At 43.2% G+C, this 23,138-nt stretch overlaps 1 protein-coding gene across 4 annotated transcripts in view; it reads right to left on the bottom strand.

Moving 5' to 3' along the window:
* Positions 1-814: 814 nt before the first annotated feature.
* Positions 815-23,138, bottom strand: part of INTS10 (integrator complex subunit 10) — a 182,156-nt gene continuing 159,832 nt past the window's right edge. For 2 of the 4 annotated variants that reach the window (XM_029601117.1, XM_029601123.1), the window contains exons 17-18: positions 4,085-4,162; positions 815-1,213 (exon numbers count right to left, since the gene is read on the bottom strand). In XM_029601117.1, the coding sequence (XP_029456977.1) occupies positions 1,057-1,213; positions 4,085-4,162 (235 nt within the window). In that variant the 3' untranslated portion in view covers positions 815-1,056. The remainder of the gene's footprint in view (positions 1,214-4,084; positions 4,163-23,138) is intronic. The other 2 variants (XM_029601131.1, XM_029601141.1) reach the window with 1 other exon arrangement.

Genomic DNA, 23,138 nt, shown 5'->3' with positions numbered 1-23,138 from the left:
TTGCAATGTAATATAGACAGGACAGCCACATTTACCAAGCTCACTGGCAAATATAATCCCAGTAAAAGCACAATGCTAACTCTAATGATATTTTCCATAGTTTCATTCATATTTATGGCTTCTCTTTATCCCAAGGCAAAACTAAAAAATTTGGGGAGGGGTTGGGGCTTTTGATTGGGTAGTTCTTTTTCTTCCAGCTTAATCTGAACCAGTGCTGGGATTCTGGCACCATGAGCCTTCGTTCACAACTGGGATCCAGGAATATATTTTTTTTATATACTTAAGAGAAGTTCTGTTTGCTCTTAATCTGGTCATTGCAACAACTCTCCTAAGGCCAAAAGACATGCACCAACCTCCTTCTGGAATGCTACGGGTATTTCCTTTACTGAAAACCACAACCTCTTCTGCTACCCCTTCCAAGTTCTGAATGCTGCCTTCATAGCATTTCCAGTCCACAGAAGACCCAATCTGAGAATTTAACCTGGGATCAAATGGAAATGCCCAAAGTTTAACTAGTGGATGAGTAACCTACACGTTAGAGCAACTGCTGCTCCTTGTGATCTTGGGCAAGTCATTTCACCCTTCTTTGACTCAGGTACAGACAGACTGTAAGCCCTCTAGGGACAGGGAAATACCTACTGTTCCTGTATGTAATCTGCTTTGAAGTTCCTGAAAGACAGAATATAAATCAAATAAAGAAACAGTAAGAATAGTTATTTTCACCACTCTGGATTCAATGATTAGTGCTGACAGCATACTGTACTTTCAAAGTAATGCAGGAGAGTATAGAAAATGACTTTCCAAAAGACCATAATGCATTAGATGGATATGGATTTTATTTACAAAATGTTTGGTGGACTTCTCTGTTTACAAAATCCCAAAAAAGAATTTTATACAATGTTAAAAAAATATAACATTTCACACTTACTCTCAACTGCATAACATAGCATAACACCACTACATGCTTCTACAGAGCAACTGACTGCTTGATTAGGGACATGGTGCTGTCCTGCTCTCCCTTCCCCCAAGAGCATACTGATGAACCATCCATTCCCCTCAGGTTAGAGTCTGTAGTAACAAAATCTTCTCATTAATGCAGAAGCGATGCAGCACTACCATTAAATTCTCCCCACAGCGTGAGACTTGCCGTTCCATGGCCAGACGGAAATCTTCTTTCACCCCTTTGGTGATGCCTCGGGTTACTGTGTGATGCCTGAGGTGAACAATAGAGTAAAATGAACACAAAGAAAAAACCAAAGACAACACCAACAGAATGGCTTTTTCTACTGTAATATTCATAAAGTGATGTTGGGTTCCTCTGAAGCCTGACATCAATTTTTGTCTATTTCCCATAACTATATGCAGACAAGATTATGTTCAACTATTACCTTTGCTTCAAAATAGCAATGAAGTATATCTGAACTTTAAGTCTTGCCATTTCACGTACATAAAATGCAGAATTTTGTCAGAGCTCAAAGATCTTGAGTGCTTATCGGGCATTAAAGGAGAAAATAGCTAAATGTTTATTGTTCAATATCATTTACTTGTGTCTCGGATGCATAGTTAGATTTTGTTTGATATTCTTAATTAATAGATTGGGTTTTAAAGGGCTGTATAGAGTTTATATTTAATACTGTCTTAATTTATCCCTTGAATTAATAGGAGCAATCAAGGATTTCTAATAGTTGTTTGATTTAATTATATTTGATATATTGTTGTTTTATAATGAACCATTTTAAGATTGTTTTATGCAAAGTGGTATACCTAGTTTGATAAAACTTATGGCCCCTTTCACCAAACCTTTTTTCAAAGGAGCATGTTAGCTAAGCTGAAATATGATGCTTTCCTGAAACTAAAGTTAGTTCAAATTCAATAAGACCACCCAATTCTGAAAATGATTATTCCTTTCCCTTTCTCCTATGCACTCTAATCCACAGCAAAGGGCAGAGGGCAAAAGCAGACCAGGCAGAACAAATTTTTTTTCGCCAATAGACTACACTACATTTTTTTTAACCAGTTTTTGCCAACTTTATCAGTTACTCAATTTAATAAAATCTTAACATTACATACAAAAATTAAGTCCGTACCCATAATCTACAAAATATAAACACCTGAAGTCCTAACCTAGACACTTTTATAACAGTGCAGATCTACTTGAATGTGACCTCAAGAAAATACACTGTCCACCTCACAAGTCACTCAGCAGCTTATGCTGAGGGGTTAAGGACAGCATCAAATTACATACAATACAAAGGAGAAATTTTAGAAAGAAGTTAATATCCAATAATATTTCTGTTTTTTATAGCTTTTCTTGCTTTTTTTTCCATTGTTTTTGCTAAAAATGTGAAAGCTGTGAAGTACCAAACTACAAGTAGCTGGTATTTGATTACAGCTAATATCAGTAAAGTTTAACAGAATGAGCCATACTGGAGCTTCAATACACATCTGCTGCTGACTCATGGTAGGAGACATGTCAGTCATTCCCACTGGATTAATCCAGATAGTATCACCTTAAAATTTGCTTTGTAATGTTAATTCCCTCAGACTGTCCCAAATATTTTAGAAACACAAGTCTCCATATTAAATAAATATTAGCATACCAACAAAGTCACCGATTATACTTATGGCTGTCCACAGTAAGATTACTAACTGGCAAACCTTTCACAAAAGTGGTGGCTTACTGATAGCTGGTCTTACAAGTTTTGATACTGGCTTATTTAACCCAGAACATTTAGTAAATTAATCAAATCTGAATTGCTCGTTTCTGAGGAAGGGGTGAACATGAAGTCCAAAGCTGCAGAGCACTGTGCAATCTAAGGATGAGCAACTAGTCCTTGAGGGCCGAAATTAGATCTGGTGTTAGGGTAAAAACATAACTGAACCTAATTCTTATTCACATGAAAGCAACTGAATAACTTGCATGTAGACATCTTATATTTGTTGCAGATATCCTGAAAACCAAACCCTTGCTGCACTCAAGAACAGGAGTTGAGCATCCCTAAGGCTTCACGGCATTTTTATCCAGAATTAAATCTGTTACCCTTATCAGTGCTATAGACAAAACATGTATGGGTGGCCTAGCACTGTATTATGACCTTTAATTGGAGACCAAAGTATCTTTACTAGAGGTGGCAATAACCTGTTAAAGGCTTGCACAACCACTCTGTCACACATTCATTTAATCAAGATTAGCACAGTTTTCTTAATACCTCACTAAGACATTATCCCTTAAAACATGGGTTTGACCACTAGTTTTCTATCACTATTTCATGGGATTGCCAACTTTAGAATAGAGCATGAGAAATAAAGCCCTCTGTGATTTAAAAGTTCTTTCCTCTCCCCTAGAGTCAAGCAGTCAATACAAATCTTTTTAACAGCTTCACTGGTTAATCATCATCCATAAATAAAAACATTAATGGTAGACAATCATGGATTCATGATTAATGTTATAGGAAAACTTTTTTTTTTTTTTTTTAATTTGAGATGCAGGGGCTATGAGGGAGCTAAAAGTAAAGCTAACTACTCTTGGAGAGACACTGACTTTGATAAATGCGACAATTTTTACATTTGGTACAATTCTATAAACAGATAAATAAGATACATAAAAATGTTCAGAGAGAGAATAGCCTTCAAATTATTTTTTCAAAGGCAATTTCCTTTTCATAATTTTTTAGTGGACTTGTATTTTGAAAAAAAGCATAAACAGCAACTTTACAAACAATAGTTAAGTTGTGCTGTTCTTTCGGGGCTTCAGCCTAACAACTCCACAGCAGGAGCTACGATGGAGATAAGTTTTTTTTTTGTTACCTAAATTTCTATGTAATCTAATCATTTTACACAGACTGTCATAACCTTTGAAATTTACAATGATTAGAAATTGAAGGACACAAACACTGGCAATTTATGGAAAAAATAAGAAATGCTGCAATACAATCAGGTGACTTGCTAAATAATGCAGGACCAAATTAAAAATAAAGCATGGATAAAATATTGAAGAACAAAGAGCTGAAAACCATGTGCAATAATAAAATATGTTGACAAACACAGCACACTATGAGCAGGCTTGGTTTTATTCTCTTGGTACCTGTCAGCAGGCTGTATGCTGGGCTGTAGTACAGGTATGAATTCCTGTTGCAGTAACCCCATGGGAGGGCTAGAGTTCCTTTAAAAACAGCAAACAGGCAGCATTCAAACACCCACACCGATTCACCCTGTACTGCAAAACACGCCAGAAAAAAATACAAACAGAACTGGAAGGAGCCCATACAGAGACCCTATTCATTTCCCTGGGAAGAATAGAGATCATGATCCCGTGATCTCAGGACCAGCAGAGCCAATGCACTAATGAACCTTTAGGTAGTAATCATTTTCATGTTAAAACAAAAATCTAATGACCTGAATATTAGGCAGGCGCTTGGGCACTGTCCAAGTACTTGTCCAATTTCATATTTTATTCATCATGTTTTATGCAATGGAAAGTGAGGAAGCCTCATCTACTGCAATGTGAAACAGAATGGACTGTGGTTCTGCTACTGTTATAGACTGACAAACATTTGCTAATTAACAAGTAATATGTTTGTTAACAAGAAATAAGATTTGTGTTAGTAGTAGTGTTTAACATTAAAATCTCAGTCATACTTTCTTTTTTCTATCCTGGATGTTGTATTTAAATCCTGCCTGGCATTACCCTTAAGTTCCAAATAAAGAGAAAAAAGCATGTCAGTTTTAAGTGTGCTATAAAAAATGCACACATTTAATTCCTATGAAGTTAATTCACCAAATGCTATATCATCAAAAAAGCATCAGCAAGGACAAGCTTCATAACAATAGCAAATAATATACAATAGCCAGCAAGCGTAAACGATCCTATTATTGTGCCAGTGTTTTGTCCTACTAGGCTATGCATAGCAATACTAACTACAGAATATAGGATGCTGTGATAGTGGAGAAAAACAGGAGGAGAGGTAGTGTTCTATTAATAAAAAACTGTGGTCTCACTTTCCATCCAACCAGGATTCGTCTGGTCAAACTCAAAGAACGGAGCACTCCCTAAAGTTTGGCAGCAGACTATGTAATATGGGACCCTTAATGCTCCTCATGTCTGCCAGTGGATTTGTCTAGTCCCCCTAGCCATGATTTCCCAGCTGGCTCAGCAAACGTTCCATGGGATTTAATGCCAGTCTTTAGCCCACAATATAGATCTGTTGTCATCCAACTTACAGGCCGATACAGTAAAAATCATGGGAGAGCGAGCGAGCGCCTGCTCTCCCGGCGCACGCACAGGCCACTCTCCTGTGCGCGTGATTCAGAAAAAAAAAATATTTAAATTAGGGCCCGTGGTAAAAGGAGGTGCTAGGGACACTAGCGCCTCTTTTTGGACAGGAGCGGCGGTTGTCAGCGGGTTTGACAGCAGACGCTCAATTTTGCCGGCGTCGGTTCTCAAACCCACTGACAGCCACGGGTTTGGAAACCGGACGCCGGCAAAATTGAGCGCCTGGTTTTCAACCCGCGAGCCGATTTTACATTTTTTTATTTTAGATTTTTAACTTTTGGGACCTCCGACTTAATATCGCCATGATATTAAGTCGGAGGGTGTACAGAAAAGCAGTTTTTACTGCTTTTCTGTATACTTTCCCGGTGCCGAGAGAAATTAACGCCTACCTTTAGGTAAGCACTAATTTCTGAAAGTAAAATGTGCGGCTTGGCGGCACATTTTACTTTCTGTATCGCGTGGGCATCAACATGTATTTGCATGTTGCGGGCGCTATTAGTTTCGGGCGGGTTGGATGTGCGTTTGACGCGCTATTATCCCTTACTGAATAAGGGGTAAAGCTAGCGCGTCAAACGCGAGTCCAAACGCGGATTAACAGTGCGCTCCACTGGAGCGCACTATACTGTATCGGCCTGTCAGTTAGGACTGTTAATACCCCACCAAGACATAATGCAGGCTGATGAGAGCAGCTGGCAATCCAGTGCAGTAACTCCACACAGAGCATGACACCAATAATGCAGCATTATGGATCCACAGAGCATATTATGGCACCACAGCTCCGCAGACTGCATGTTGTGCAGGCAATGCAAATCCTCTATGCTCTCTGTCTGCCCCCTACATTATTTCCTTTTAAGCTACTGGTGAGAAGGGTTTTTGTGGGGTTTTTTTTTTTGGGGGGGGGGGGGGGGGGAATTTGCATTCTGACCTTGAAATCTTGCATGAGCTGTATTTCACAAAAAAATAATCTTTTAAAAAAGTCCTCTGTAAAATATTTTCCCAGAATCATCACTATATAAAACCATTTAAGTGCAGAGTATTAGAGCAAAGGCTGTTTGATACACTGGGTTAAATACAGATTACAGAACAACTGAATTATGTGGTTTATATTTTTAGGCAGCTGGGACCTCCTGGTTTCCTGCAAAATTTGTTCCTTCCAGCGGAATTGCCAAGACTTGACCAAATTGCTACAGGAGACCGGGGGCTGGGTCTTTCCCAGAAGAAAGGATTGGCAGTAGTGGGATATGGTACATTCTTTTTCAGCCCGGTCCAGGCCCCCTTTCGGAAAAGGAGTGTCATTGGTGGCAGTTGGACAGTGTACCAACCTTTTCTCAGTGCCCTCTCACCCCCACCACTGGCCCTAAAACCTCTCACTCACCCTCTTATTGGGAAACAGGACGACAGCGGACCCTTCCTCTGTTGCCAGGGCCTGAGTTTTGTTTTGAACCATGTGCATAGTGAAAGACCTGGTTCAAAATACGAATCAGGCCTTCAGCAGCAGAGCAGGACACAGTCCAAGGTGCTGCAAGGCCACCATCCTATTCCTCTTTCCCGACAGGAGGATGAGAGGATCTTGGGGTGAATGAGGGGATCATGAGGAAGAGGGAAGATTGTAGGGAGGGAGTGAAAAAGGGTAAATGAACGGATTATGGTGGGAGGGAGTGAATTGTAGTAAGAGTGTTTGGGAGTATTGTGGGGGAAGGGAAAGGGTGATTGAATCGGGGAGGGAGTAAAGGCTGAGTGAGGAGATTATGGGGAAGTGAATGACATTGAGCAGAATGGTGGGGAGGGAAAGAGTGAGAGTGAGAGTATTATGTGGGAAGGGGAGTGAACAAGGGAGAATGAAGGGACAGGAGCAACACAAGTAAACCAGGATCATTGAGGGGAGGGGATAGAGGCGGGAGAAGGGAAGTGAACAAGGAAGAGTGAGAGGATTACAGTGAAAGGGTGGAGAATGGGGAGAAAGTGAATGAGGGAATAGGAGAATGAGAAATTACCTGATAATTTCCTTTTCTTTAGGACACTCAGATGAATCCAGAACAAGTGGGTTATGCACCCCTACCAGCAAATGGAGACGGAGCAAACTGATGTCACAGTACATATACCCCTGCAGCTACATCAGCCTGCCAGTATTTTCTTCAAAAGCAAACTGTGGCCAGACTAGAAAAAGACTTGATTGAAAACAAACAGATAACCATGTCAATTCTCAGCCAACAGGAAGCACTGAGCTCATAGAAACGTATTAACACTAGTCTAGGGGCTGGACTAACACTCACCAGTAATCCCTGTAACACAGTCACAAAAGGGGACAATAGTACAATCATTCAGCAGCTAAGGGAGGGAAGATGGATTCATCTGACTGTCCTAAAGAAAAGGAAATTATCAGGTAAGTAGTAATTTCTCATTTCTTAGCATGCAGTCAGATGAATCCAGAACAAGTGGGATGTATCTAAGCTTCTCCCGAATAGGGCAGGAGGCTGCCCGTGGTCCTGTCAAAACCGCATGTGCAAAGGCTGCATCCTCCCAGGCCTGCACATCCAGATGATAATACCTGGAAAAGGTGTGCAAGGAGGACCATGTCGCAGCTCAGCAAATGTTAATGGGAGACAGCCCATGACACTGCCTGAGCCCTAGTGGAATGAGCCCTAAACTAACTAGGTAACAGCTTGCCAGCATCAACGTATGCTGCTGTGACTACTTCCTTAATCCAGCGGGTTATTGTAGCCTGCGAGGCCAGCTCTTCTTGTTTAGTACTCCTGTGAAGGACAAACAGATGATCCATTTTCTGTAAAGGCTCAGTAAACTCCAGATATCGGATGATATGTCTCTTGACATCCAAGGGTCGCAACAGACTATACTCCCCCATGTTTCTCTCTGTCCAAAGACAGCAGGGAGATGGACTAATTCAAGTAAAATTCAGTGACTAACTTTGGTAAAAAAAAAAAAAAAGGAAGGAACAATATGCAGCCGTCTCGCCCCTGGAGTCACCCGGAAAAAGGACTCCCGGCAAAATAAGGCCTGCAGCTCGGAAACTCTCCATGCAGATCAAACTGCCACAAGAAACACCATTTTCAAGGTCGGTAACTGCAAGGACAGGTTATGCATTGGTCTAAACATAGGACCCGCTAAGAATCCAAGACCAAATTAAGACTCCATAGGGGTACTGGAAATCACAAGGGAGGATAAACATGTTTCAATCCTTTCAGGAAATGGGCCACATTAGGGTAAGCCAACAAGGAACCACCATCCACTTGGCCCCTGAAACTGGCGAGAGCCGCTACTTGTACCTTTAAGGAATTAAGGGCCAAACCTTTATTCAAGCCATCCTGCAAAAATTCCAAAAAGAGCAGGATCTTGGCTGAATGAGGAAGAGTACCTAGATCCTCACACCAGGCCTCAAACACTCGCCACACTGGCACACAAGCCAAGGAAGTAGAGAACTTTCTAGTTCTAAGCAAAGTGGCAATCACTGCCACTGAGTATCCACGTTTCAGCAATCAAGCCCTCTCGAGGGTCAAACCATAAGACAAAACAGTGTCAGATCTTTGTGAAGAACCGGACCCTGACTTAGCAGGTTCCTGTGAGCCAGAAGGTGAAGGGGTGAATCCCCCAGGAGCCGCCACAAATCTGCATACCACGGCTTCCTGGGCCAATCTGAAGCAACCAAGAGCAGCATCCCTCTGTGGCGCTCGATCCTTTGGATCAATCTGCCTAACATGGACTATGGAGAAAAGGGAAACAAAACTTATCTTCTAGCCACTCCTGCACTAAGGCATTGATCCCCAACGACTTCAATCTCTCCTGCAACTAAAGAATCATAGAACTTTTGCATTGTGAGAAGTCATCAGGTCTAGGAACAGGGGATCCCAGCGATCCAGAATCAGTTGAAATACTCCTGGGTCCAGACTCTCCCTGCTGAAAAAGTCTGTTCATATATTATCTTTTCCTGCTACATGTGAGGCTGAGATCATTTGGAGATGCACTTCTGCCCATTCCATAAGCTGATCTATTTCCTGCGACAGTTGCTGGCTCTTGGTTCCTCCATGCTGATTGATGTAAGCCACAGTCATTGCATTGTATGACATTATCCAGATTGATCAACCCTGAAGCTTGTCGCTGAACTGCAAACATGCCAACTGGACTGCCCTGGCTTCCAGTCAATTGATGTTACAGAGAGACTTTTTGTATTCCAGCGCCCTTGCGCCGTCAACTCCTGACAGTGAGCTCCCCAACCAAGGAGACTCACATCTATTGTCAGTACTAGCCAGTCCGGTGGTGCTAGGGAAACTCCCTTCCTTAGATGATCCACCTGCAACCTCCACTGCATTTGGGAGGAGACTTCCATTGGCAGGATGAGCCAAATCGAATAGTCCTGAGACCACAGGTTCCACAGAGACAGCAGGGAGCACTGAAGAGGACACACATGCGCCCTCGCCCATGGGACTACTTCCAGGGTCACTGCCATTAAGCCAAGTACTTGAAGGTAGGACCATACAGTCAGTCGCAGAGTGTTCAATAATAGATGGAGCTGTGTCATCAACTTCTGAATGCATGCTTCCAGCAGGAAAACCTTGCCCTGCTTCGTGTCAAACTGAATCCCGAGTATTCTAACGACTGAGCAGGCTTAAGACTGCTCTTGGCCAGGTTCACCACCCAGCTGAGCTCCTGCAATAGGGAGATCACCTTGCGGGTCACTCTGCAGCTCTCTTCCAGTGACTTGGCTCGAATCAGCCAGTCGTCCAAATACGGGTGTACTAGGATCCCATCTTTTCTCAAATCTGTTGCTATTATCACAAATACCTTGGAAAAGGTCCTTGCGGAAGTGGCCAGACCAAAGGGCAGGGCCCAAAATTGATAATGGCATCCCAGAACTGCGAACCGCAGAAAGCGTTGATGTTCTAGATGGATGGGAATATGAAGGTACGCTTTGGACAGATCCAAAGAGGTTAGAAATTGACTGTACGGCCATTATTACAGAGCGCAATGTTTTCATGTGAAAATGTATCACCCGCAGATGACAGCTGATACCTTTGAGATCCAGGATGGGCTGAAAGGAGCCCTCCTTCTTGGGCACAATGAAATAAATGGAATATTGACCCGTACTTCCTCAAGATGTGGCCACTGGAACCACAGCCCTCAAACTGAGGAGCCTTGCCAATGTAGTTTCCAGTGCCTGCTTCTTCTGTGATGAATGGCAGGGAGACATCATGAACACGTTCTGAGGAACACTGTGAAACTCTAGTGCATATCCTTCTCATATCACTTCTAGGACCCATTGTTCCGATGTAATCTCGATCCACCTCTGATAGAGAGGTGACCCTTATCTCCTTTTCCTGGGGTGGTTTGGCAAACTTTCATTGGGAGGGTCGGGAGGTTCTACTACCTGAACCTGCCCCCCTTCTTGGCTTTCACGGATGAAAGGACTGAGACCAACCAAAAGGTTGAGTTCTCTGAAGGGTTGTTCCTCTATAGGGATGAAAAAGCCTGGATCCTCTAGTACAACTTCTCATGTTAAAAGAGCATGGCATCTGCTTCTTATCCTCTGGCAAACGAGGAACTGGAGATACAGCCCACTTTCTGGCCAATTTTTCTAACTCGCTCTCAAATAATTGCGAGCCTTTAAAGGGCAATTTGGTAAGGTTAGCCTTAGAGGTCACATCAGCCGACCAATTTCTCAGCCATAACAGATGCCTGGCTGCTACTATGGAAGCCACTCCTCTGGCTGAAGAGGAAGGCCACACCTGCCAAAAAAGCAGCAGCTAGCTCCATAACTGCCCTGGAGTTCACCCCAGAGTTATCAATCTCCTGGGAGAGAAGCAAACAAGATCGAGTCACCAGGGAACAACAAGAAGTGATCTGCAAGGACATTGCCACTACGTCAAATGCTTGCATAAGGATGGTCTCAATCCTATCATAAGCATTCTTCAAGGCCGCTCCTCCTTCCACGGGAATAGTGATCTGCTTGGAGACTGCATACACAAGTGCATCTACCTTCGGAAAACGTAAACGCTCTCTTGCCACTGGATCCAGAGGGTACAGACCTTCCAAAACCCGACCTTTGAAATTAGCCTCTGGTGTGCCCCAATCAGGATCAATTAATTCTTGAATAGCTTCCATTATGGGGAAAAAAAACAAGAGGCCTTAAGCAAGAAAACCAAAATGGGATTTTATTTCAGCTTTGTCGCAGCATCTGCCCAAGGAACTCCAAGCATTTTCAAGGTCTGGGAAATCAGAGCTGGCAGTTCATCTTTATAAAAGAACCGTAGCATAGTTCTATACGGTTCTAATCCTGGAGGAATTTCACCATCTTCAAGGGAGTCAGGATCGGCATCATCATCCATACCATGCAGACCTCCATCGGGAAGACCCGCTGCCATTCTAGCAACACTCCTGTGTTTACAGTAGGTTCCGACAAGGTTCCTACCTGCGACTCTAATCCAGGAGTATTAGAAAGGGCTGAAGATTTCACCTGGAGAAAGGATTGCAATCCCTGGAAAAATTCTATCCATGAAAAGGTAGAAGCATCTAATCCAGGAGAACTTGAGGCATACTCACTGAGCTACCATCCCCTGCTGAGGAACCAGTTAGGGGAGTTCTAAAATCAGACACCCCACCCGAGTCGTCTGTACCCAGGCCTATATCCGGCTGGGAAGAGCCAAGCTTAGTGAAATCAGAGGAAGGCAATTCTCCCTGAGCCTTCAAACACTGCTGGCACAAGTTAGCGGGCACTCCTGGCTGAGATGCCTGAATATGACAGGCAGCACAAAGAGAAAGGTGCTATGTTTCTTAGGCACAGGCGCCATTATGGCAGACAGTGCGCCAATGCCTAGGTGTCCCAAAAATAAGCATTGTAAAACAATTTAAGTGCACAATACAACTTGTGCACACAGGTAAGCGTGCGGCCACTTAAGGTACCACTCAACTTAGACGCACATAATACAAGGCCTGACTAAGCATCCAAAAACTGGATGTTCAGTTAGATGCACACGCCAAACTGACAATCCTGTAGAGGGCAGCCTAAGAAAGCACGCGAAATGCTGTTATGGTCTACCACGTGGCATGCAGCGAAAAGCTTTAGAGCGGGGTCTAGCCCACAGAGGCTGCTTAACCTGCCAGGTTACCCACGTCCCTTGACCTCCCACAGAGCAGGATGAGCTACAGATTGGCACGCCGAGCACAGAGACTGGGAAAAAGGAGGAAAGCCTATGCTACAAAAGCTTCCTTTTAAGTCTCTAATTTTTTTTTTAAACTTACCTGAGCTCAGCTTTATGATACCACGAATATCGGTATATAAAAAATAAATAAAATAAAAAATAAATACCTGGCTGAGTACAGAGCCTCTCTCTGGCTGTGGGGAGAGGGTATATGCCATCACCACCACACTCAGCTTCCTGCCTTTCAGCCACTTATGCAGCTAAGTCCATGCTGGCTGAAAAAACAGCTACCAGACCAAGGCACTCATCTGAGGGACCACGGAAATCACCTCAGGAATTCTCAACCGTGGGAGGGACCTTTTGGTATCACCGCAGGAAAGCGGGATGAATATAATATCCTTAATTCTCCTTTTTCAAAATAAAGCAATCCACAAGTAGGGAGAAGCATGTTCACCATCTTCTGGAGTTGGAGAATACTGGCAAGCTGACATCACTGCAGGGTTATAAGTACTGACACGTCAGTTTGCTCTGTCTCCATCTGCTGGTAGAGATGCATAACCCTCTTGTTCTGGATTCATCTGACTGGACGCTAAGAAAAGTAAATTAAAGATAGTGAGTGAGGGGATTTGGGGGCTGGGTGGAAGAGTACTGAAGGGAAGAGTGAGTGAGAGAAGAAAGTGACAAGAGATTGTGGGGGCATGGGACAGAGTGCCATTGTGGAAGTGAAGGAAGATATAGTGGAAAGAGTGAGGAGGCTGGAGTGGGTGTGGAGAGTAAATGAGGGAATCACCATGTGTGCAAGTAGTGCGAGGAAACTGAAGGGGTGTGCAGGATGTGAATGAGAGGATTGGAGGGGCTATTAGGGTTTGAGGGAACCAAAGAGGCTTTGGAGGGGGCATAAGGGAAAGGGGGATGTTGTGGCTTCTTTTCCTGATTCTTCCTTCCTCCTCTCATATTCCTTTTTCTTTCATCCTCTTCCCTCTTTGCCTCTATCCTCCTTCTCTCTCTACCCATCCTGCCTAAGATTTCTTCTTCATTTCAGTCTTCTGAGATCACCTTTCCCTTGTCTGATGTTTCCTTTCTCCCCATTTCTAGACGATCCCTTTCCCTCCTCCTTCCCCAGCCCTCATTACTAAGATCCATTTTCTTGGAAAGCAGACTCCTTCAGTTTGAGTTGGAACTTCTTAATAAACTGTAATGGAAGCACAATATGTTTCATACAACACTGCAATATGGAAACACATTCCTCACCTACAGTAATGTAGTGCAAACATTTACCCAATCATGTTTTTTGCTGTTTGCTAGTTATTAATGTACTCCTTATTTGGTTGTCTTGCATATCTGTTATATTGATTGTGATGCCTTAGGGCAGCCAGTTTGATTTTACATTACTATCGATTGTGTATGTATATATGCAAACAATCATGTTACATTTTGAGCAGTTAATGGCCACTACATACCACAACATATGGGTAAAGAAGGTGAAAGACGACCCTCCTTTAAAGGCCATTCCTCTCTTAATCCATCTTTGGATTTAAAGAGTCCTACTGATTAAATAAATAATAATCAATAATAATCAATAATAATCAATAATAATAAATAATAATCAGTCCTACTGATTAAATAAATAATAAAAAAACCCAGGGATGGGATCCATCAGTTCTAGAGGACGCATATAAAGAGCAGGTAGTAAAACACTGCATGGAGCGGCAGTAGCCACAGAGGCATTAACGGAGCGGGATGCCAGTGGCCGGTGGTAGGTGTCCACCTTCACAGAGTAGAAGGATGAAGGGCATCCATCTCCCAATTAAAAAAAGAAAAGAAAAAAAGAAAAAAAAACAGGGATGGGTTCATGGGCTTATAGGTATTACCAATTATTAGGCTTTTCAATATTTGATGATAGTTAATGTGACTTTCAAGGCATTCTTCACTTTCGGTGCATGTCCGGCATGACTCCTTGCTTCAATGACAGGGGAAAAGAAAAACTGATACTTCACACATTTCCAGCATTGCCCTCTGCTTCATGGCAGAGAGCTATGCTGCCGCTTACCCAACTAATCAAACTTAATATTTCACTTGGAAGCAGCTCCAGCACTGCTCTCTACATTAATGGTGGGGGTGAAAAGGGAATTAGAACATAAGGTTACTAAGAGCCAAGAGAAACAGTTAAGTATGAGAACAAATGTGTGAAGCTTGCTGGGCAGACTGGATGGACCGGTTGGTCTTCTTCTGCCGTCATTTCTATGTTTCTATGTTTCTATGATTGAGTTGTATAGAGTATGCCTCCATTATTTACTAATTCTGGAAATACTCTCAAGAAGTTGTAAAATATGGGCAAAAGCTGTTCCATTTTCCTTAAAACTGGTATGCAAGGAAGCTGTGAATTATTTTCCTTCGAATTTAACAAGCAGTGGCCAAAACCAGCTCAAGTAGTTATCAAGCATTTAGCACAACCATTTTATTTTCCCACTATATAATGCTATAGTGCTCTGTAAATAATGCACACAAGACAGCATACCATGTTGGATCACAACTGTATTTTTCCCAATTACTGACCCACACTGACCAGTTCAACACAAGAATATCAATGACCTTATCTTAATATTTTATCTTTTTTTTATATAAATATGGATTATTTTTAGCCTGCTTTCCAAATGATGCTCAAGGTGGCTTGCAGCATTATTAAAATTCAGGTACAATAAGACCCTGCCCCAAATTTAAGTGGGGTACCCGAGGCATAAAGAGAGAAAACAACTTGTCCAAAGTCAGTGGAGGGAAGTGGCTATACTTCCTTTTTTCTAAATAGAACAAAATCATCACATGCAAGCAATTACTTTTTGTAATATTTTAAGACTCAAATTCTATAGTAACAGGATATGGCATGTCACACAAGGAACTGAAACAAAGGACATAAGACTTTCTCTCAAGAGTGTTTCTATAGTAGCTGCATAACACAAGTAGTCACTTGCTTGAAAATCTCTTTTGTTAATAACCAATGCAAACAGGGAAGCTTTTTGTATGTTTGCAGTTTTTAAAGTGCTCACCAACCAACTGCAGAGACATCCTCAATAGAATATGCTGGACCAGCAACTCCTATGATGCAAGCAATCTGGCCTAATGAAGGTCAACCAGAGGCAGCTGATTCTCTAGCCTCACTAGGCACTGACTCACTATCCTCTACCAATCACACCTGAATACTTTATTCTATTGCATTCAAAGACAATTCTACATAGCCTCTGTTTGTGGCACCACTTTTGGAGCCAGACAGCAGGACATGTGTTCTTAGAAAAAGCACTGTACTGCAGAGTGAGTGCTGGCAAACAGAATATGCAATGAGATTTAAAAAATCTTCAGTTAATATTCAACTGAAATACTTAAGGATTGGTAATTGCTCTAATTTATCCACCTGAATTGTATTTATGGACTTGGTTGTTCCTCCTTTCAGCTCATTCAGAGCCAGTGCTGGGATTCTGGCAACATGAACCTCCATTTACAATTATCTGGGGACTTTTCCCATATTTTAAACAGACCCTCCCCACTGTTCCAAGCAGAGGTGGTTCTATAATGAGGCGGCCTCTTCAGGCGGAAACATTTTGAGGCTGCAGTAACTCTCTCCCAAAATTCCCCTACTGTAGATGCTTTACTTTGAATTTTGTAATTAACACCAGCGCAGTTCCCATACCATGCTGGCAGGAAGACCTGCAGGGCAGTACGATGGATGAGGTGCTGGCAGGGTTCCTATTCCCCACTAGCATTAAGACCGGTGGTTGGTAAGAAGACCCAGGAATGGATAAGAATGAGATGGGTAAGAGAGTAAAAGGGAGAGGAAGGATTAAAGGAGGGAAAAGGGATTTTGCAGGACCAAAGGAAAAGGGGTGAATGGGAAGGAAGAGGGTATGAGTGAGAGGAAAGGGAAGGGGGTATGAGTAAGGTAGAAGAGGGGAGTGAGAGGAAAAGAGGGGAAAGAATGAGATAAAGAAGCAAGCAAGACTGTATGGGGGTGTAAGAGGGAGAACGCAGGGCTAGTGGAAGCACTAGGCGGACTAAGCAGCTGACTACAGCACCACAGTTTTGGAGGCAGTGAGCAATGGCAGGACTGTGATAATTGCTCCTCCTTGTTCTTCCTGCTCATGAAAGCCCAGAAGTTTGTTGCATGGGCCTGCATGGGGCAGGACCAAGGCAATAAAATCACTGCACAGGAAGAAGCAGGTTGATCCATGTGGCTGAAAGAAAAAAAGAGCAGGAGCAGCGTCGACCCATGTTCCAGGAGGAAAGAGCGGGATTCACACTGACCACGTGGGCTGAAGGTGGAGGATGCTGCCATTTATATGTTCCAGAGGGAGAAAAGATAGTGTGAATGTGTGTGTCTATGAGAGAGGACCAAATTTGTGTGCAGACCTCTTCCTGCCCTCTTCTCCTTACACTAATCCACAACACTCTCAGGATGACTGGAAATCAAACGTTCCCAGGTATGGCGAGCACATTTTTTCATCCTTATTAATTTTAATTTTTGCTTATTTGATGTGTGCTATTTTGACATTTTATTGATGTTTGGAAAATTTTATGAGTTTATTAATTGGATGTATTTTATCAGCAGGTTTGAAATATTCTTTTCTTTAGTATGGTTTACTATTATGATTGCTGTTTTACTTTTCTTGACTTTACTGCTGGATGATTTATGAGAAATGGTGATGTTTCTGTTTTTCCATTATTGTAATTCATACAGAGTCTGGCTTGCTGCAGTTTTTGGTTCATTTTTTTTCTGCATGTTTCTATTTATACTTTATGGTCTTTTTCTTCTGTATTTGGTGAGGGTCTGTGTTCTCCATGTGTGACTAAGGCAGGGGTCGGGAACCCATGGCTCGCGAGCCAGATGTGGCTCTTTTGAGGGCTGCATCTGGCTCGCAGACACGTGTCGCCATACTTCGCGGTTCCCCGCTGACCCAGCTGCTCCCCGGTCCTCCGTCACCCGGGCTTAAAATGCTGTCAGCCCGGGCGGAACGCGGCAGGACAGCTGGAGTCAGCGGCACCGGCGTGCTCTCTTCTCCTCCCCCCCCCCCCCGCGGCCCGGAAGAGGAAGTGGAGAGCATCGGGTGCCTGCGCGGGAAGAAGAGACCACACTAGCGTGGTCTCTTCTTCCGCGCAGGCACCCGATGCTCACCACTTCCTCTTCCGGGCCGCGGGGGGGAGGAGACGAGAGCACGCCGACTGGAGTCATCCGGGTGCCTGCGCGGGAGTCATCGGGTGTCAGCCGGGTGCCAGCGCTCGAGTCATCGGGTGCCTGCGCGGGTCTTCCCGCGCAGGCACCCGATGCTCTCCACTTCCTCTTCCGGGCCGCGGGAAGAAGAGAGCACCGGCGTGCTCTCTTCTTCCCGCGGCCCGGAAGAGGAAGTGGAGAGCATCGGGTGCCTGCGCGGGAAGAAGACTGCAGCGCGGCTCGGAGGAAAATGAAAATCTTCAACCGCGGCCGATGGGACTCCTCCTCTGCGAGGGCTGAAAATGAAGGAGGTTAGCGTTGGGAGGTGGCTGCTGCTGCCGCGAGTTCCCGGGGGGGGGGGGGGGGAGAGAGAGTGAATGAGCGAGCAAGCATGTGTGTTTGAGATCCTGTGTGTGTGAGTGAGAGATTGCATGTATGTGAATGATTGAGAGCCTGTATATGTGAAAGAGAGTATGTCTGTGATTGAGATCCTGCCTGTGAGAGAGAGAGCATGAATGTAAGTTTACCATTGGGAACCTGTATGTGTAAGTTTGTGATTGAAAACCTGTTTGTGTGAAAGAGTATGTGTGTATGATTGAGATCCTTTGTGTGTGAGAGAGATCATGTGTATGTATGATTAAGAGCCTGTGTGTATAAGTAAGAGAGAGATCATGTGTGTCTGTGTCTGATTGACAGCTGGTTTAGGTGATGGAGCATGTGAGTATGTGATTGAGAGCCTGTGTTTAAATGAGAGAGAGAGAGCATGTGTGTCTGTGTGTGATTGAGAGCTGATTTAGGTGAGGGAGCATGTGAGTATGTGATTGAGAGCCTGTGTGTAAATGAGAGAAAGAGAGGACATGTTTGTAAGCATGTGAATGAGAGTCTGTGTGTGAGAGAAAAAGACAGCATGTATTTATGTGATTGAAAGCCTGTGTGTGTGTAAGCGTGAAAAGATAGACAGCATGTGTGTAAATGTGTAATTAAGAGCCTATATAAGTGAGAGAGAAAAAACATTTGTATATGTGAGTGACTGAGAGCATGTGTGTATAGGTGTGTCATTGAGAGCCAGTGTGAGAGAGAGCGCTGGTATGTGACTGAGAGAGGAGAAAGTTCCAAGCAAACCACCCCACCTCCTGCTAATTCAGAACAATCTCAGGACACCTGGATATCAAACGTTCCCAGGTATGCAGAGCAAAAAAAATTTTGTATCCTTATTATTTTTCATTACTGGATCTTTGTGTCTGCTATTTTGAAATATTTTGTTGGTATCTGGAAATGTTTTATATGAGTTTTTAATTATTGGATATTCCACTCATCAGCTGTTTCGAAATATGTTCTTTTTGTTAGTACAGTTTTACTGCTGATGATTTTATATTTCTTGATTTGTTTTATAAGGATGTGTGATGTTTCTTTTTTCCTTTGTTACACTGCATACAGAGACTCTGGCTTGTTGCAGTTTCCAATTCAGTTTTTGTCTGCATGCTTCTTGTTATGCGTTTTGGTCTCTTTATTCTATGTTAGGTGAGGGACAGCACGTGATTCAGGTGAGGTTTTCTGCTGGCGTGTAGTTTCTGTGTAGGACTCTATAGCAGCCTGACTTGGTCCGTTTTCCTAATAGGAGATGTATTGGTGTCTTAAGGCCTGGTGTAATATTTTCAGAGACTTATTGTACTTTAAAAGTGTGATCTTACATAAAATGCACACATTTACTTGTATTTAGTTTTAAACATATTGTATGGCTCTCATGGAATTACATTTTAAAATATGTGGCGTTTATGGCTCTCTCAGCCAAAAAGGTTCCTGACCCCTGGACTAAGGTGAAGTATTTTGCTAGCATGTAGTTTTGTATAAATATCTATAATAGGGTTTCCCAAATGGGGTCACAAAATCTTCAGCTGAGATCACAAGCGCCTCAAATGGCAGTGCTCTTCAGGCCCAGAAGTAGTAGTATTAATAATGGAAGGCAGCATGGGGCCTGCGAGCTGGCCTGTACTCACAAGCCCTGCCTTCCCATGAATTTCTGCGGTAACAGGAGCTGCTGCAGGGCCTGTGAGCTTGCCTGAGAGGAGGGCAGAGTTCTTACAGACTGGTGAAGATTGCCATAGTTTCTCTTGCATCACCCATCACTGAACCTACCCAAGTGAAAAATGTTGGCCCTTTCAATATGTCCTTTCATCAATTATCATCCATCTTTGGCCTGGGGCCCAAAGGAAAATGCTGCTGGACCTGGCCCAAGGGGATGTTTAAAAAAAGAGCAGTTTGAAGGGAGGGATTAGATGCAAGAGTGGTTTGAATCAGCTGGAAAGGGATTGGTTGTGGTTAGAGAGGAAAAATGAAAGAGGAGTTGGCGGTAAGAGAAGGGTTGGTGAGGCTGGGGCATGTGAATTTTCAAGACTAAAATGGAGTCACATTGGCTAAAGGTTTGGGCAGCCCTGTTCTATAACAACCTGGCTTTTTCTGTTTTCCTAGTAAGAGGTGTATTGATGTTTTAGGGTGTAGTGTAATATTTGCAAGGTTGTTGCTGTCCGAGTGCTAACAGTTATGGTATGGAAAGTTGTTTACATTATAATTGTAATTTAGTTTGTTCATTGTTTTCTGTGGGACAAGCCCACACCTAATGCACTTTGAATGTCCCTTTTCCATATAAAATCTTCCTTTTTGGGGGGGGAAAGCAGTTAATAAGATTTTTAAAATGAAAAAAAAAAAAGCATAATTTTTAATTGTGTGTGGGAAAGAGGAGGTGAGGGGGACAAAAGGCTGTAAGATTCCCCTAAGGCACCTAATACTCTTGGGCACTAGCCTAGAGAGAATGTGGCACACAGACATTCCCACCGTTCACCTATCTTCCACTTCCAAGGCGGCAAATGTTGGGGAAGGGTGGGAGGCAGGTGGTAGGTTTCCTGGGAGTGTGGCCGGGTTGCCAGTTTCCTAGAAATATTCTCATTGACACACTGTCAGTCATTTCTCTGGGAATCCTGAACCCCAACCTTTACCTACCCCCTTCCTCAGCATTACAAATCACCAAAAGGGCCAGACTCTAGGGGCCCTTTTGGTGATTTCACCTATGTTGTATCTTGGGGGAAGGGGGCACCATTTCATCCCTCACCTCAAGCAACAGATTGCCTTGAGCCATCCCTGGTTCCTCGTCTGGTCATTGCAGCAATGGTCCTGAGGCTGGGAGCTATGCATCAGGTCTCCTTCTGGAAATCTGTACCATGGGCTCCATATCTGGCCACCAGATGTCAGCCTTAATGATGACCATGACTCCCTTTCCCAATAAAAGCTGATTGCAGCCTCTCTAGCATCCCCAGCTGATCTGGAATGTGGAAGTCTAGGCTAAGGGATCGAACTTGGGACCATCAATCTGGCAGTGCATATTACCACTGAGCCACTAAGCCAGCCCTCAATTTATTTTTATTTAAAACAAGGCAACCTGGAGGGTGCAGAGAAAAGAACACGGTCCAACTACCTGAAGCTGTTTGAGAACGGAGCAGGGAATCTCTCTGCCCGATTGAGAGCTCCAGCTGACCTGCCGACGTCGCGACGTGAGGGGCGGAACCCCGAGGCGAATCCCGGAAGTAACCCTCTTAAGTGAGGAGTTCAGCGGCGCGCTGCAGAGCCGGCGCGCCGCTGAAGCCGCGCAGCGAAATGGCTTTGCCCGGCTTCGCCCGGATTCGGACGTCGAGTAACATCAAAGTTGGCCCGATTAAGGTACTATATATATTTCTCTTGAACAATATTGGCTTCTCTGCTGTTCAACTACTGCACATGATTTTTGGTGTCATATTTGTTGGGAGAAGCCGCGGTTTTCCTAAACTTGACTTGTGATTATGCCTCCAAAACGCAAAGGTAAAGTGTGGGTATTCCCCTCACTGCCTTTGCCATCTCCGATTCAGCAGGAAATTAGCAGGTTTCTCCTTTCTCCTACTTCTAACGATGTGAAGTCCAAAGACTCTGATGTGCCACCCATCCAGGGAGGGCTGAGTGTGCCTAAAGACGAGGCTTCTCTGAGCCCAAACATCGCTATACCCCCTGCACAGAGACCAGCGGAGACAAGCCCCAATGTGGCTACTGTAGAATCTATCATTGAGGGGGCCTTAGCCAACTTGGATACAATTTCAGGAAGTGAAGGAGGAGTCCTGAAATTGGAAACTCCCTCGAGAGGGAACTTAGATCAATTAGTCCAAGATGGCAGTATAGGCCTACCTTCCCGCCCTGCAGTGGTTACCCTTGATTCGCTTTGGGGAATGATGGAAGGAATGTTTGTTAATATTAAAGGGCTAGAAAGGAAAGTAGATAGTTTAATAATAGGAATTCAACAAGACAAACTACAAACACAGAAACAAATTAAAGAATTAGAAGACAGGACAAAAGAATTAGAGAAGTCCCAAAAGAATAATATGGAATTTAATTTGGCTGTTGTCAAAGATAGAGATGTTATTTCAAGAAGATTGGAATCACTAGAGAACACAGCCAAGAAATATAATCTAAGAATCTTAAATTTTCCTAGAGTGATTGGGGAAATACCCTATATCACTCTTAAAACTTTGCTTATGGAGATTCTTGGCTCTGTTTCTAGTGAAAAAATATCTATAGTAAATTGTTATTTCATACCTAAGAAAAGAAACTTAAGTGATAGGTTAGAACAGCCTTTTCAAGGAGATTTGACGAATTTTCTCGAATCTAGTGCCCAAATAATTGATTGGGGAACTCTTTTGGTTAACTTCTCTTTATTTGAGGATATAAATTTGATAATGAAAACCTATTTCCAAAAATATCCTGTCAATTTTATGGGCAAGCAGATTAAGATATTTCCCGATTTAGCTTTCACAACACAATTACGGAGGAAAGCCTTTTTGGCTTTACGCCAAGAGGTAATCGATATGGGTTATACTTTCACCTTGAGGTTTCCGTGCAAGTGTGTCTTGAAAAAGCAGAATGATGTATTCATTTTTTTCTCGCCTGAACAACTTAAGACTTTTATAGAACAGAAGAAAATTCCAGCCTCTTCCCCAATTTTGAGTTAAGTCAACAATGTAAAATAAAGAAAGCAGTTAATATGAGCCCTAGCTTAAATTCCTGGTTGTATATCTCCCCATGAGTTTCAACATGTGCAGTGCCCCCTCATTTATGTTTAATACTAGCACATTTCTTCAAGGATAAAGTCAACAACATCATTGCCAAGATTCCGCAAACCCACAATGACTTAATTGACACCCCCCCTCCTATCCACTCATGGTCACAATTCACTCCTGTTGCTACCACAGAAATTGAACCTATCATCAGAAAAACCAACCCTGCATCCCACCCCTTAGACCCCATCCCCGTCAAAACCCTAAAACTCATCAGAGAGATTATTGTCAAACCAATAACCTACATCATCAACCTATCCCTAGAACAAGGAATCTTCCCAGAAAAACTCAAAAACGCCATCATCAAACCAATCATCAAAAAGCCTCAACTCGACAAATCCGACCCAGCAAACTACAGACCAGTCTCCAACCTCCCATTCCTAGCA

This window comes from Rhinatrema bivittatum, chromosome 1 (genome assembly GCF_901001135.1).
Source record: "Rhinatrema bivittatum chromosome 1, aRhiBiv1.1, whole genome shotgun sequence".
In the NCBI taxonomy this organism is placed as follows: domain Eukaryota; kingdom Metazoa; phylum Chordata; class Amphibia; order Gymnophiona; family Rhinatrematidae; genus Rhinatrema; species Rhinatrema bivittatum.
Note: the sequence above shows the minus strand (reverse complement) of the source record. Positions and strands in the feature narration are given on the sequence as shown.